Consider the following 16,964-nt stretch of genomic DNA (forward strand, 5'->3'; position numbering starts at 1 on the left):
TTGTGAGCCACCTGCCACGTCCTTGTGTACAATTGAGAAAGTAATAAAACAATATTAGCCCTGCTTGGACCTCATAATGGGGCCTTCGTTTTACTTCACTACATTGAAATACAAACATTTGTTTGAAATATGTAGGTCTACGTAGTTGTACACTGTAAGACTTCTAAGAGTAATTTACTGTATTTCGGTTTGTAATGTGTACATTTACAGCCATATACTGCAAATAGCAAAGATATTAGCCCTGCTTGGACTTCATAATGGGGCCTATGTTTTTAATTTCTTATATTGAGCTACATATATGTCTGTATGCCCAGTGGCCTTGAATGCAATTACGGTATTTTGTGTGACATGTGGTTGTAGATGTAGTTCAGGAATCATACTTTAGCATGCGTAGCAATTTGTCTTTCAGCTGCAGATCCTTTTTTTTTAAGAATATCCCAATAATCATGGTCATGTGTTAAGAGAGTCAATTTTCCAACGATGAGCGCAAACAATGGCAAAAAAATACATGTCCAAGTCTGCCATTGAAAGGAATGCAGGTTTTATTAGAACATAATACAGAAGACTAATACATGCAGTAGGGTAAGGAATATCAACTACTCCTCCATACTACCATTTTTAACAATACAATAGGGAGCATATAGTGTGCTACGTTTTCTTAAGCGCACTGTGCTGAGCAGCGACAGGCCAGGTGGGCTTCGGTGGTCTCCTTCAGGTCCTCACTCTTCTCATAGATGTTGTTCAGGCTGGTCAAACTCATGTTCGAATCTACAGGGACGATGGAGAACAAAGCAGTTAAGAATACTACATTATTTGATCACTTAGCAGACCCTTTCATTGAAAGCAAGCTCTAATGAATTACAGATGTTATTTAGAAAGTAGACGGTAAGAAATTAGGTTATGCATCTTAGTCTAGGAATGTCTACAAGTAGTCAGTGAATATTGGGGTTCGAACCGAGCGCCTTCAGGCTGGGGAATCAAACACCCCAACAATAGACTATCCTACCTCCCCCGTCCCCCACAACGCAGCGCTGCTGTCTTTAAGGGATTTTGACTTACCAGCGGGCAGACAGTGGAAACCAGTGGTGACAGGGATGGTCTTCAGTGGGGTGCAACCAGACAGGCAGCGCAACACAGGCTCAACGGAGAAGCATTTGGACTCTTCTCCATGGAGGATCATTTGCTTCTCCAGCTTCACAGATTCAAGCTTCATGTAACACTCTGAAGGAGAAGAAAAAATAAATCCAAAGTTATGATTTTGTAGTCAACCAAATGATCAACATCAAAACCCAGTTTGAAGCTGAAACACATTTTGTAGCTGTCCACCAAGCTAATAAACTCAACAAAGCCTTGGCCATATCATCCACTGGTCTTACTTGAGAGGTCGCGGCAGCTCTCGGCAGGGATCACCCAGGATTGGGCGTAGCTGACTGAGTTTGAGGCGAGACGCCCGTTGGGGGTCTGGTACTCCTCTCTGACCTCTCCGTCAGCCTTTCCACAGAGTCCACAGGTCTGTCCCTTCATCCAGTCGGCCACCTTGACCTGTGAACAGAATGATCCACTGATAAGGAACCTCTTTGTGTCGTATAGGAGAGGAAAACGGTGCATTGCATAATATTTTTCTTCATACCTTCAATGTGTTGGTGTCCAAAAACACCTCTTGAAGACCATGGCTTGGCGCATGGAGAGCAATGCCCTCACCCAGCTTCTTGATCTGGATTTTGTCTGAAATAATCACAGGTATAAATGTAATTGGTACAATCCATCAAGTATTGGACTGTTGTTCCAGTTCACAGTGTTACTTATGTACTTGTAGGGTGCTGGTACGGCAGGTTGGCAGTGGGCAATATGACTCCATTGATCTTCACGATGATGTCGTTGTTCAGGGGAATTAGGTCAACCTCACTGTGAAAATAAATAGTAAGGGGTCTTTATAGATACATGTGTCGATGAATGTGTCGATGAACGTGTCGATATGTCCAATGAACTCTTGGAAGGGATTTACTCACATGTCAGCAATATTCACATTGATTTGTTTGTTGTTGGATGCCAGATCCTTCTTCAGCAGAACAATGAATTTCAGATCTTCGGTGCAGTCCTGTGCCAAAACTTGAGAGCAAGATTCGGGCATCTGGTTCTTGAAGATGCGCTGGTTGAATGTGGTCACCTTGTCATTGATGATGGTGCACTCAGCTATTGCAAAATGAGACAGATTAATCAAAGAACGCATATTTTGTTTTCATTCTTTTGTAGAAAGTAAATAATATGGAAATTAATTTAGGGGCTGACCTGCATTTGCTTTGGTGAGCACATATATAATCTTATCAGATAGACTGTTCTGATAGGCCACCAACTCATCAGCTGTATTTCCAACAGGGATGTAGACTGGAAGGATCACAGCCAGTTTGTAGAAGGTTCTCTGTATAGCAAAAGTAATGTTTTGATATTGACCACCAGGAATTAAAGTAACAGCATAACAATGATTTTTAGGATTTTTTCAAACTGCTATATTTAGGAGAAAACTACCTTTGGTGTCTTCAGCACAACATTTAGAGTTTTGTCAGATGTCAAAGCCAAAGTCAGTTTCAATTGTTTCAGAGAATTCTTAGTCTTTGACATTTCCACGCCTGCCAACTGTGCAGCATTTCCGAGGTAGTCTGACAGCCTTAATCAGGAAGAAAATCATATATTATACATTCAGCTATTCAATCAGTGCCAAATGTTTTGATTAAGTTGGTATGATTTGTGGCTTTACATCTTGGCATAGCGCTTCGCAGAAGTTGGAAGCTTATCCCAGGTGAACTTCAGGCGCATCGCAGAGCTTTTACCAACAAGTCCAGTTTCAGCGATAATCTTGGTCTCGAATTCCTTGCAATCAATTCCCCAGGCAACCTTGGCCTAATTGAAAATGATGAATATTAATTTAAAGCATGCAAAACACAGAAAACGATGAAAGCTGTTCCTGGAGCTGAATTCGGGGTTGTTGCTGAAAAAGGTTTTACCATAATTTTCTCATAGCTGAGCAGCACGGCGTCAGCACAGATCCGCCAGTGGTTTTCCTCCACCAGGTTAGCGAGGATCAGCTGGATTCTTGAAGCCGGCTTGTCCCAGTAGGCTGTGGCCTGGTATCCCTGGGCCTTGTGGTCAGCTCTCACAGCACGGACAAGGATTGTCACAGTGGGATTGATGGCGTTTGCAAGGTACTTGGCCTGATGATTCATACAGAAGGGATAAGCTTAGCACCAGCAATCATTGAGTGTTCAATGTGACCAATTACATGCATTGGTTCTTTCTGATGACTGCACCTTGTTGTAGATGGCCTCGAAGCTGGCAGCGCTACTTCTGCTTGATGTCCTGGCTGCGGAAACGGAATGCTGAAAACATAAAAGAAAATAAGGCAATAAAATGAATGCAACGACCATTATAAATAACTACTGGTATAATTATATTTCTTCAAATATAAATGACAAATAACACACCTGGTGGATGTGAATCTTGGAAAACTTCATCTCGAATGACTGTTGCTGAAATTAAACAAAACAAGAAGCCATTTAACAAACTTTTACTTCAAAACAAAGATCTATTTCATATGTTGATGTTGATGTTTTTTTTCATGCCCAGGAATTGAGACCAAAAACAGGCATCACCTTTGACACGTGGGCACTGGATGAGGAGGAGGAGGAGGAGGAAGAGCGGCTGCTAGAACTGCTGCTTGAGCTGGATTTGAGGGAACTAGAGCTGCTGGAGGAAGAGGAAGATCTGGTGGCGTTCCTCAGACCAGGAACCAGGATCTTCTTGAGTTTCAGCAAGACATTCCTCTCCTCTACGGTTTCTTCCTCCTGGCTCCTGTTGATCACCTTGATGATCTTCTCCACTGCCTTCTCGCCAACTTGAACCTCAACCTCGATCTTCTCAATCACAGGTCCAGCGGCTGGAGGCAAATGGTTGATAAAATTTATTTGACTTAAATATTTATATGCAATCCGATGTCTTATAATTGTAATAATTTTAAATATTTGTACTTACCTGGTGAAATCTCGAGAATGAGGGCATGTTTTCCAATAACGGCATATAGTGGGCAGTCCTTGATGGCGGCGGCGTTCCGGGATTCAATCTCGGCGCATACCTTGATTCCGAATGTTTTAAGTTCACCGCACATTTTCTTAGCAAAGGCAGCATTGAGGTTGATCTTCCTGATGAGGTTCTCAGGCAAATCAACTGGAATGATTTCTGATGATTTGGACTGTAAAAACAAAACAATAGAAAATGAAATTCGGACAATGTTTCTTAAACTATGAAACTGCAAGTATTGCATTTGTTTGTGTTTTCCAAAGAACGGGTCCCCAACTCACCAATCCACTACCCAGAGAGGATGTCAAAGAAGCCAACCTGGAAGCCATCTTAGAATTAAATGTTTCACGTGACAGTGTGTTGGACTTTACTGGAATCATTGGGGTAAGCTTTGCAGCTGCAAGGTCTTCAACATTTCTTGCAATGGCAAAGGTCTCCACACTGCAAGAGAAGAGAGAACATTAGGCTTTTTTAAAATATTTTTTCTGAATTATTATCTGAATGATCTGCAGAAAGAAAAATTACATACGTTGCAGCTGTGATTTTATTCAAACCCTGGACAGGCAAAGCCTGAATCTTGAAGTTGCCCTTGATAAAGTCAATTCTTGCTTCAATCTTTGCAGGAACAATTGTGTGAATTTTGGCGATTGACATGATGGCAGCCTGGATCAAGGCGGTGTTCACACCCATGACAGCATAAGTATGCATGGAAACACTGGAGGTCAGAAAGGGATGGAACATGGATGAAATAGCAGTCATGATTATATTCCTTATTAGGAAATGAAATGTGATCTGATCATGTATGCAAGCAAAAAACTGGTACAAGCAGCATGTCATCAAACTGTAATGAAACGCAATGTCTCTTTTTGTCGTACCTTGGAGTAACCGCGGTTCTGATCTCAATGTCGGACTTAAGAAGCTGAGCAGCAGCAAAGTTCAGCGGTAGAGGAGGAGACACGGTGGTTGCGACTGTAATGCAGAGAACATTGACAGTGAAAAAGGAGGTTAAATAATTATTTGCAATACTATATTTTGCTTGTGTTAGGTTTCGTTTCTGGGGCTTACACTCAACAGTGGCAGCCGCCACAGCAGCGGTGTAGAAACTGAGCTCTATGGGCAGACCGGTGTTGGACGGCATGATGCGACGCACCTCAGCAACCAGCATGGGTTTGGCATAGTGGAAGGAGAAACCGGAGAGAAGGGCCTCCAGGGCCTTTCTTCCATAAGTGGCGACGCTAGGTCCGGTGGCCACCTGTATGGAAAACAAGCCTTGATTAAAACGGTGCTTCTGGTTAAATGTGTTTATTAATTTACTTAAGAATGGTTTGTAACGTTACACATTACCTGGATAAGCTGATCAATGATGGCTTTGTCAATGCTGGCGAAACCAATTTCCTGTCCAAAGAACTTCACGTAAACTGAGGCCAGTGGCTGGTTCACAGCGGTGGCCCTCCAGTTGGAAATCTGAGGAAAAGAGATCATTGTCAGCTCTACCGTGGTGCTTGACATGTGTGTGGAACTCATAGTCTGCTGTTGAAGCGATGGCAGAAACCTACTGCCCGGATGAAGTGCTTAATCTTTGTGATCCTATCAGCGTCCACAGGAGCCTGGGGCAACTTCAAGAGGGCTTCCTGGATTCCCTCGGTTCTGACGCCAAGCTGAAATAAAATACAATCAAAATTAAATCATTTTTTAATGAACATATTCAGAACATATTTGTTCTTTCATCGCCAACGTTAAGTTATGCAGAAGGTTCAGGCTAGAGTTAGATATTTGGTGCTCTTATATTATGCATCAACTTTTATAAATTACGCTGACCTCAAGAACATCAGCATAAGCTCCAGCGAAGTAGGTACGGGCCTTGGCCACAACAGCCTTGGGCATCACTGTGGCAGCATCATTGATATAGAAAGCACTGGCAGCAGCACCAACCATCATGGGGTCTACAGACATAACAGGACACATGTCAAGCTGCCAGTGTGATCAAGATGACATGTCTAAAGGAAAACCTTTGTCATAATAATCAACTCACTATGGTAGGCATCCAAGTAGAGAGCCCTGCTGAAGCGAAGGCTCAGCCGGTCGAATTTGGGGCTCAGCATCTTCACGGCAACGGCACATGCTGTGGCACTAGAGGAACAATGTCATCTGCTGTTAAGTTTCATTCATATCAGCCCAAAATAGAGGATAGATGAATCATCATTATAGGTTTTGCATCTTACACTGATGCGTAATCAGGAGCGGTGTTCTTGGTCATGGACTTCATGTAAGAGTAGACAAAGCTTGCAACCTGCAGATTGCTTTCCTTCAGGGTTGCGTCGGCGATGGCAGTCACCAGACCCGTGGGGAGTCTGGTCTCAAACAGCACTAGGGCAGCAGCCATACGGATTTCAGCCTTGAGAGCCTTGTCCATAAAGACCTGAACGGCCAAATCCTGGATCTAATGAACAGAGGTGAAGGGTTAGAACCAAACAAGCAGAATAGTGCGTTCAAAGCACAACTGTCAGGGATTGTGACAAAGTCCTACCAGTTTGGGCTCCTTCTTTGCGATGTTCCTCAGGGCAAGGATGGCCTCGATGTGAACATTCAGGGGCAGGGCAGCAGCGGCAGCGGAGAATCCAGGCAGTAGCTTCATGATTGGCTTAAGACTGGCAGGGTGGCCAGCATTACCCAGAACTTTGAGAGCGATAATAGCTCCGTCAATGTCAACCTTGGCAACAGACTGGATGAGCAGGTCGTGGATGGGCTGTTAAAGACATAAGAAAGGTGAGATGGGATTGGAAGGACTTTCATTGCTCTTAATCTAGCACACAAATAGAAGAAAAAAACACGTACCTTCACCAAGTCAACGGGGCAGAGTGGCATTGCGACGCAGTATTTGTTAACCAAGGTTCCAAAGCCCAACATAACAACTTCACGAAGAACAGCATTGGCCTGGATTTTGTGGTGGGCGATCATGGCCTGTGGAGTGATCCAAATAATGTATCATTGAGGTTTCTTCATTTCCAAAATGTAAAAACAAAAAAACACAGGGACCATTTGGCAGGCTGACCTACCTCGACCAACTTGATAGACTCCAGGTCAGCTGTCACCATGTGGATGGAGCCAATCAGAGCCTGAGCTGCCTCAACGACACTGATGTCATCGAGGAGGAACTTCTCCTTGATGAACTTCAGAGACAAATGAGTTCCAATGGCAGGTACAGCGTTCAGGAACCAATGCCTGCAAAACACAAACATACAATGCATGGATTGTATGGATTGAAACAATTTGCCTGGTTCCAGTCCCTGAATCCCAACGCACTTTTAAAAATGTTTCTGTGATTCAGTCTGTTGTCGGTTGCTAGAGTGGCTAAGCATGCATTTTCACAGAGCCAATCAGTGTCTTGCAAGCAGGACAATGCCAAAGTTATCCATGTGATCATAGCGAGACACAGAAGGCAATACGGAAACTCTCGTCGCGAAAAGTTTTGAATTATGCCATTACGTTACTTTTTTAGGGATTCTGCTCTGAAGGAAGAAACTTCTGATTAATTTTGGGAAAAAAGGAAGTAGAAATGCATGATGATATAAGGCTACGATTTTGTTATCATCTGACCTGTAGGCTGGCTTAACCTTGTACTGAGACCAGAGGGCATCGATCCTTTCGTAGCTGACCACGCGCAGGAGCTGGATGAGCTCAACAAACTTGAGAGGAGCGTCTTCATGGACCTTGGCCACGTTGTAAGTCACCATGTGGTTCAGCACTTCAACAATCTGTCAAGACAGACAATGTGAAAACGGTTATTCTGTAAGCATTGTTGTTTTGGTTGGGTGTGGTTTTTGTTTGCCGGCTAAGCACCTGTGCCTCTGCGTTGGTGATTCTCAGGAGCTGGATTGGAGTCTGGAGAAGCTCAGTGGCAAACTCATACTGCAGGGATCCACGGGGAATATAAGATGCAGCAATGGGTAGAACTGGAGTCTTTGAAATACCAACATAGGTCAAAAGTTGCCTGTGGAAAAGAACACAACAACATCAATCTCTGGTCATTTGGTAGAGGTGTGACACAAGTATTGATATCAAATCAATCGTCTGTTTTAAAGATCATTCATGCATACTTAGCCTCCATCTGGGCAGCCCCATTCAGGATGTTAAAGGGGGAGAACTGGATGAGTTCAGTGGCAGTTGCCTCCAAGAGCAGCGCACCAGTGGCTGCTGGCTTCAAGATGTAATTGACTGCAACGGCTCCCTTCAGGGCCATACCCCGCTGTTGAGACAAGACACAAAACAATTATGACACCCGTGCGTGAGTGGTAAGGTGAGAGGGTTCAAAGAAAACCAAGGAAACTTACAGCTTGACACTGAACACATTTCTCTGTGTAGGCCAAGCCGATATCCTTGTGGATTAACTCCTGGCAGTGGTTCAGATCCTTGGTCTTTGTCAGATGAAGACGTTCAGTCTTTACGTCCTCACTGATGACATAGTGGGTCCTGCAGACGCCCTGAGTTCCAGCCTAACGATCACAAATCAATGACAAAGTTGTGGCACTGAAATACTTAGGCATATAATGAGGTCATCAAAGAAAAAAATAAAGAAAATAAATGTGTAATGCATGCAACAATCTCGAACCTCTTGCAGCTCGTAGACATTCTGTGTTTTCTTGATGTTCAGCTGAAGGAGGTTCAGGACTCCCCTGAAGACATTCAGCACTGTGGTAGAGACACCAGCAGGTGCAAAGATTGTTCCCACAACCCCATTAGCATACTGGAACTTGATGGGTGTCAGTAGCTGAGCTGCCAGGGCTGAGGTAAGCTTGGTTGCTGGAACAAAGGGGTCGGTGGGCCAGATTCCACTGTACTCATAGAGCTCTGGGTCGACAAGCTGCAACGACAATTGAAAATGACTTAAGTTAGTAACTTAACATTCACACATTTCAATTTTGGTATTTTGTTATTATTATCATTCTTTATTCTTATTCCTATTAATCATATCCTCAGTATGGTTCTATGTTACTATGCACTATATATTAACAATGCTAAAGTATTTACCTTGAGTAAGAAGGTGTTAGGAGCCTCAGCCCTGATGACGACCTTGCTGCTCAGTTTGACACCAGCCCTGGCCAGACCAGCTTCAGGCAGACCTCCCAGGATAACTGCTTCATACTTGTACGTGTAGGTCTTTCCTACAGCAAACTCTGGGGCTGGAAGCAGGAGTAACAGCCATCAGCATACAGTTAATTGTGGGCCAGGCTTAGTTAGCCAGGCAACAATTGATTGTCATTTAAACGATGTAATGTTGCAACTGCATGTGTTATGTCCTTACCGTATTTGAGTTCTATGCTAGCTGCAAAATACAAATAAATAGTAAGCAAAGAAAACTGTAAAAGGACATATGTGCCAGAAAATGTAAAATATGGGGAACGGGATGGGATATGATTATGACAAAACCTTATTAAAACCCCAGCTATAATTATTACAAAAATCAAGAGTTATATTATGCATGCAGCCATAACAAAACATATTCCTATTATTCCAAAATTGGAATGGACACACTGCTTTGGCATTGCTTACAATGTCAACGAAACAACCCATTCAAAAACAATTATATTATTGTATAGCCTACTGCCACAATGCAACAAAACATTTTTAAAATCTGAATACTACAATTATAGAGTATTCTTGCTTTCTGAATGATGAATTTAAAATGCACCTTCTCAATACTAAAAATCCATCAACTCAATAAGTCATTGTGTTTAATAATGTTTGTTCAACTTACCCACAAGGACCAGCGACAGAGCTAGCACGACCAGTACCTTCATGACGGTTGGAATGGTGAACGATGTTGTCGGGAGGTGCCTTTTAAAGGAAAACATTTTGGGGCGGATTTCACAATAAACAGGTTGTACCAATGCATGACATTACTTTTTTCAGTACAGAGGTAAGGTTAGCCTGACATTTTTTTCAAAAGTCCAAATCAAGGTCCTTGTTTAATATGGCATAGTGCACTATATCTCTATTACAGTTTCAAGGCTGATTCAATTCAGCTTTTTTTTCGGGTATTAAGATATTGATATTCCCCATTTATATGCCCATACGTTTTTAGTTGAGTTTTTTTTTATGTGCAGTGCACATTTTCGTCACATAGTACATCCCTATATTGATAAATTGTTTTCAATAATAATAATTACAAAATTCATTTTTTCCATCTTTACTTATTACACTGTAAAAAAATATCTACTTGGTTCTACTTAAAATCATAAGTTTCCCAGCTGCCTTAAAATTTCAAGTAAAAACAACTCATTATTTTGAGTCTAGTTAAGCTTTGAATTGCCTTCTGTGAGTCAACATGACTACAGTTATTGTTTCAAGCTTGCTTTGCAAGTTCAAAATATAGTGGACTAATTTATGTGCATTCTGTTGACTTATCCCCATTAGTGGCTTCAACTTGAAATTTTAATTAAAGAATGTGATTTATTCATCACTATGCATTCTGTACACTTATCCTCATTAGTGGGTTCAACCTTGTAATTTCAATTAAATAATGTCTTTGAATCAGCTTATCAAGTTAAGATTATCTTAAATAATGTTGTGTTTTCACTTAACAATTAACTATAAAAACACACAAATTTGAGTACAAAAACATTTTTAAGCCAATACAAGTTAGTACAGTACAGCAGTAGTATGAACAGTACAGCAGTAGTTTCCCACTCTTGTGTTTACCTACATAAACATACACACTCTAGATCTAAAGGAGAATTCGTTTTTAACCCATATCTTTTGATGATCGAGGTTACCGAGAGATTTCAGTAGACAAAAGAATGTGCACATTTGGCACAATATTGACAGTTATCAAAACGGCAACTAAAGCTAACTTGCCTCCAAAGCTTCGCTTTAGCTGCTGTCCTGATAACTGTCTATATTGTGATTGTGCCAAATGTTCACGCTATTTTGCCTACTCGCACTCGGTAACCTCGATCAACAAGGCTATGGGTTTAAAAGGACCAGAGTTAAATACAGACCACATTATTTGAACAACATTCAGTCCAACAAATACAATTACAAAATACTTTTACAACTTTGGAATGCAATGCAACAGAAACAAATAAAAAAAATGCATTACCGTCCCATTCCCAAGTGGGGCACGGTTTACAGTTTATACATAAGCAGCTGCTTTCGGACACCATGGACTAGCAGAGGCTTGATCTGGTTTGATCTTCATCACTACCCTCTGAAGGAACGCGAAGGAATATTTCATGGCTCGTAGGTACTAAAGGCAACCGCAGTAGATGATCCCCAGAAGCATGGCGAAGCTGGATGGCACATCCTTGAAGTTGTGCAGTAAAATGGTCTCCTCAACCACAACTGCCACATTGAAGACCTCACGTAGAAAGGCATCCTGGTTTTCACCTTCATAGCCTATCAGTAGGCCTTCCCCTTCATGGCTGCAGCCAGAGAATCACCATGGGCCTTGAAAAGCAGAAATAAAGAATAGTGTGAATGTTTGGGTCTAGAAGTACATGCGCTGCAAAGCTACATGTGTCTCTGTCATCATAAACCTTGACATGCTTTCAGGTTAATAAGAGTATCCTTGGGATTTCCGTTGTGAATGTGCAAGTAGAGATGGGCGATATGGCCTAAAATCCATATTGCGATATACATTGCAGCCTCTTGCGATAACGATATATATCACGATATAAAATCATAAAATAACCGTTTCAGAACAGGTTACATAGACCCTAAGGAAAGCCAAACTGCTAAATGTATTTTAAAAAAAAAGAGAAATATTGTATGTCATTTCGAGAACATTTATTGTGAAACACTGTAATCATACAACATAATGTTGCAGATAAATAAAATTAGTATTGGGTTTCTTTCCTTTAGTGCAAACCATTCTAAAAGGCACTACACTTAGTTGAAGTCCTTGGTTCTTAAATGCCACCCAAGATGCAGAGAACAGGAAAAACGGGTGTCTTTCTAGATAAGGAACAGACACTGTACTGACAATTAGGGATGGGCATGATTAATTGATGATCGATCATTGATTACGATTTATGTCGATTACGTGATATTTTTAACCATCAAAAGGAGGTTGACCCAGCCGGAGAGGTGGTCTCGGAGACGTTGCTCAACATGGAGCAAAGAGGAGACGGAACGTCTTTTGGATATTTGGGTCCGATATCCAAAAGACATTCCGTCTCCTCTTTGCTCCATGTTGAGCCACCACCCGACGGTCCGACAAAAGCAAGTAAAAAGTATGCTGGAAAACATAACTTAAAAATGCCGATGCATTTGACACATTCCGAGTCAGGATGAGGGAGAAGGAGTTGGACCAGTCCGCAGATCAATGTATATCACGCTGGATATCCATGATTGTTTACTTTCACCGGTGCTTCCCCCCGCCCCCCCTCCCCTTTTTCTTTAACGCTTTACAACGCCCCAGACCTTTTTGTCCAATGATTTAACGTTCTTTGCACACATGCAGGTTTGTTGACGAATTCTGGCACTGTTGCGAAAATTGCAATGCGAAAAGGAATTGCACCAAACCAAAAATTAAACATTGTATTTTGCGTCATCAACATGCATTATCGCGATAGAGCGATAGAATTAAAATCTCTATCGTAGGCCATTTTTTATCGTTTATATCGTATATCGTTTATATCGCGCATTACTATGTGCAAGTGCATTGTAGGTGCAATGTTGGGAGGTTACTGCAGGGGTGATAGATTAAAAAAAAACTTCAGTGTCCACTCAGATCTGGGGATGTGCATGTTGCACTGAGTCCTCCCCCCATCACTAGTCTACCCCTCCCTTCTCCTCCCACATCATTGATCTACCCCTCCCTCCTGTAATCACCACTATTCTGCCCCTCGCTCTTCCCCACATCACCGCTATTCTGTTGCCACAGGACTTTATCAGCACCCATGAGTGGATATAATCCAATATCTGTGTTAAAGGTTGTGTGTGTGCACAAGTCTATATGTGGGTGGATTTGTGTGTATGTTGGCTGTTATGCATGACAGAAAAAGATCTCACGTCACACATCCTAATGATGTCGGATGGCTCTTCGGATAGGTAGTGTGGCAGACCCAGCAGAGCAGCAGTCCTTCTCCTTTCGTTTGTGTCCTACAGGACAAAAATAAGCAGTGATGAGATTTTATTGCAATCATAACACCGGGTGCCCAATTTTAGAATTCTCAGCTCGTCCACTCACATCTTTCTTCAGACAGTCCAAAATGGCTTTCAGTGCAGGTTTCTTCCCCGACTTGGTTGCAGCTTCGTACACTTCCAGCAGTCTTGGTACCAGGTCATCAAGTCCGTCGAGGAACGACTCAAGAAGGTCTGTGCTTACGACTCTTTTGAACTCTGCCCGAACCTGAGGAGACAAACAAAAAAAAAGACAAAAAGGTTTAGAGCTTAGAGAACAGATATACAAAGCATCACCAAGCTAATGTAAGCTAATGTTGTCTGTTGTCAAAGGCTTTTGTCCACTCAGTTATATTAACTAGACACAATCTTCTCACTTATCCGTATGCACAATCAGATTAAAAGACAACATTTTCTGAACGGACCACAGTACAGTATCCAACATTTTCTCTGTGGAAATAATGTACAAAAGACTCATTGTAAATGCAAAGCAAGACTCAATGCAAAAATGTAATCCAGCTCAAGTACTTCCTGGAGGGAAACTCACACATTGATTTCCAGTCAAACATAATTGGATTAAGTGTACGAACGAACGAGTGAACGAACGAGTGAACGAACGATCTCAGAACGAGTTGTTTATTGTGATACCTGTCTCTCACAGAACATGGCCGGCCATCTGGTCATGACATTCCCGATGAGGTTGATCCCCTACAATCTCCTTTCTGCGCTTGGAGAATGTGGCAGACATCAGATCCTCTATCTGCTGGTGATCCGGGTCTTTTTTCAGCATTTCCACCTGGAACAAAGGACACATACTAAGACAAAATAGTAGGCTTCTGGCTTGCTGGTAGTCAGAGTCACCACTGCTGAGAGATGGAAGGCTGGCTGTATCCAATGTGGAATCCAAGAGAGCTGCATCAGCTATGAACAACACTTTCAATGTTGCTCGCTCCTCAGGAAGGTCTCTGATGTCGGTCAAGTTGGTCAGCTGATCCTTGAACGCAGGGTCCTCAAATTGTAAAATAAATCCACCTCTCAGGCAAAGTATTGCACGCAACACCTCGGACAGTTACTCAACACTCGGGGGGGTATTTTCGATGGAAACGCGTCTGGTATCCGTTTCAGAGAGGACAACTCGCAGCAGCATCGTGGATCACTTCGACCTAAAACTGAAGAAAAAACGTTTAATCCCTTGTATAGATACAAAACAAATAGTTGCTCCTGGAAAGATTTGGTAAACACTACAAGAGGGTTAATTCTTTTGGATCAGGCTGTTGGATGTTATTTTGCAGGAAATCCAACACCTGGGTTACTGAAGGGAAATTAAAATTGAGCGGAAGTACTTAGGCGGGCGGAGCCAGGCTACACCTGGGTTGCTCCTATTTGGAAACATTGCAAGAGGGTTAATTATGGAGGATCACAGTGACGACTTGTGAAGTCCAAAAACACAGCTGACCGGACAACAGATCCCGCCCCCCCACACACACACACGCACAGCCATAAAAAGTTGAAGAAATTTTCTGAGGACAGTTTGTCTTATCAGAGAATTTAAAAGGGAAGCTCTGTATTTCACTATTAAGCTCTTCTAATGTGAAGTACTTCTTTGAAATCAAATTGGCAAGGCACAGACTTAGTTCTACAGGTACAGTCCCTTCCAACACATCATGTAAGAAATCAGGTGGAAAGCCTGTGCATGTGTGAAAACCTGTCAGGCTGTTGAGAGGGAAGTCTCGTTTCACACATCAACAGACGCAACGTCACTCTGCTTCAACACATTTACAGCTTCATCAAATGACTCTGGTGACCTTAAAACAAAGTTCCCAGTCCTAACATCACACGTCTGTATGTCTTGACGACTAACTAGACAAAACCTACAAAACTTTTCAACATTGAAAGACTCTTGGAATCCACCTAAGGAATGTGCAGCTAAGCTGTGAGCAGCAACAAACAAGATGGTGCCTTTAACATTAAACCCTAGTTTGTCTACAAACACACCAACTGTTTCCAGATATTTAATATCTTCAATCAGTGGCTTCAAAACACTATCATAACCATAAATCCTGACATGCTCAACCTTGCACAGTAAAGCAAGGTAGACTGAGGACAATGCTGACTTGTATCTAGAGGGTAAATTCCCAATAACCCAATACACACCACAGACTTTATGTTTCTTTTTTGATGTGCCTAACGGATTGCAGATTTCAGAGTCGTCAATATACAAAGTAATAGCTACACTTAATTCTTGAGCTGAGAGAATTACATTTGATTTATAGAAGTCACCATCCAGAAAAGACTTGTACTGGCCAGACTGTTCAACTGGTTTGTATTCCCTTAATGCTTGCAGTACCTCTTCTCTTTTAAGAAGATTGGAAAGTAACTTTAGAATGGGGATTTAGAAAACAGAATGAGACTTTTCTTGTCTGTTCAAAAGATATTCGACAAGCTCAATGACATTAAAGTTTTTTTTATAATATGACTGTCTTTTGTAGTCGGTGCCTAAAGATCCTTCTCTTGAAAGCAAATTAAGTGGGTTAGCACTTTGAAATGCTTCAGTCAACGATGTCAAACATTCCTCAGATGTGTAATTATACTCCTTCAAAACATTCTCAATTGACTCCCTATCATTTGTCCAGCATGTTCTCCAATATCAAACAAATCATCGACAAGTTCTTGAATTGCAGACTTTGACACATAAAGGACGGCTTGTAGTCGAAGGAAAAGGGATGCAATTCGGCGCTCAACTGACTTCTGTGTAGGCTGAGAGTCAGGTTTAGTCAATGAAACATCTGGTGACTCTAAATCAGAGTTATCCTGTTCATCATTGACATAATCTTGACTGGGACAATGAAGAATATGTTCAGGTTTGAAAATATTGAATGTAGAAGCCTGATGACGTCGGCTTCTGTGAGCAGTAAAAGTTGAGGCTACTCTAGATTTAAAAGAGCATCCCACAAACGGGCAATTCACAGTCTCTCTATTTATCAAATGTTTCTTTAAATGAAGAAAATAATGTTTGATGTTGCTTGGCGCTGAAAAAGTACAAAGTTCACAATGAAGTTTAGCAAGGGGACCGGTTCCTTGTTTGTGGCTCTTCAAATGTTGTACAAGTTCCACATGGGATTGAAAGACGGTAAAACAATTAAGGTAAATACAACTAAAACCAGTTCTTCCACGTCCATGCTTGTCCTTGTAATGATTTACTATAGTCGTCTGCTTGTATGAGGCAAAATGGCAAAACTTGCAAGTCCACTTCATCCAACGAGTGAGTAGCTGAGCCTTCACAAAGCACCTGAAACACACATAACAGAAGAAAAGCTTTAGGTGATGTGAATCGCAAAAATGAACAAGAGCACATCTCTAGTTAAGTCTAACTAACAAATTGGATTTATGAATTACTTCAACTCATTATTTTGACTCCAATTAGAGTGCATAGACCAGGGGTGGGCAACTGTTTTAGTCCGAGGGCCACACTTTAGACGATTGCAATTAAACATACACGATTAAATATAATATTCTGCCCTTAATTTTGATTGGGTAAAGCTATGTAGGCCTCTGCGAAGTCAATATAACCCAACCCAATATGAACCCAATATAAATCCATATTTATTACACGGCTCTTCTCAATGCTCCGTCATTACGGTTCTTCGTCTTTGGTACTTCCACATCAATCTGAAGTTTGAACATGGAGAAAGGGATTGTTGCAGTTTATGGACTCACAGACTTCAACACCCGCCGGCCCCCGGAGCTGAGCTCCTGCCGGACTCGGGCAT

The 16,964-nt window shown here is 41.9% G+C and overlaps 1 protein-coding gene across 1 annotated transcript; it reads right to left on the reverse strand.

Annotated features, from left to right (window-relative positions):
• Nucleotides 1-658: 658 nt before the first annotated feature.
• Nucleotides 659-9,869, reverse strand: LOC307077924 (vitellogenin-2-like; the record flags this gene model as incomplete). The annotated part of the gene is made up of 34 exons (XM_079739440.1): nt 659-768; nt 1,060-1,221; nt 1,377-1,542; nt 1,631-1,725; nt 1,811-1,905; nt 2,010-2,193; nt 2,290-2,419; nt 2,527-2,665; nt 2,756-2,898; nt 3,003-3,209; nt 3,306-3,374; nt 3,480-3,524; nt 3,648-3,931; nt 4,027-4,243; nt 4,353-4,512; nt 4,601-4,786; nt 4,947-5,040; nt 5,137-5,323; nt 5,416-5,535; nt 5,628-5,729; nt 5,890-6,014; nt 6,104-6,201; nt 6,294-6,511; nt 6,599-6,817; nt 6,907-7,032; nt 7,128-7,293; nt 7,669-7,826; nt 7,912-8,062; nt 8,169-8,317; nt 8,403-8,564; nt 8,681-8,932; nt 9,100-9,251; nt 9,374-9,394; nt 9,827-9,869. 34 exons carry the CDS (start codon nt 9,867-9,869, stop codon nt 659-661), a joined length of 4,935 nt encoding a protein of 1,644 aa, XP_079595566.1.
• Between the last annotated feature and the right edge of the window lie 7,095 nt (nt 9,870-16,964).

The sequence above is a fragment of the Pollachius pollachius genome (assembly GCF_949987615.1).
Source record: "Pollachius pollachius genome assembly, chromosome: 7".
Taxonomy (NCBI): Eukaryota; Metazoa; Chordata; class Actinopteri; order Gadiformes; family Gadidae; genus Pollachius; species Pollachius pollachius.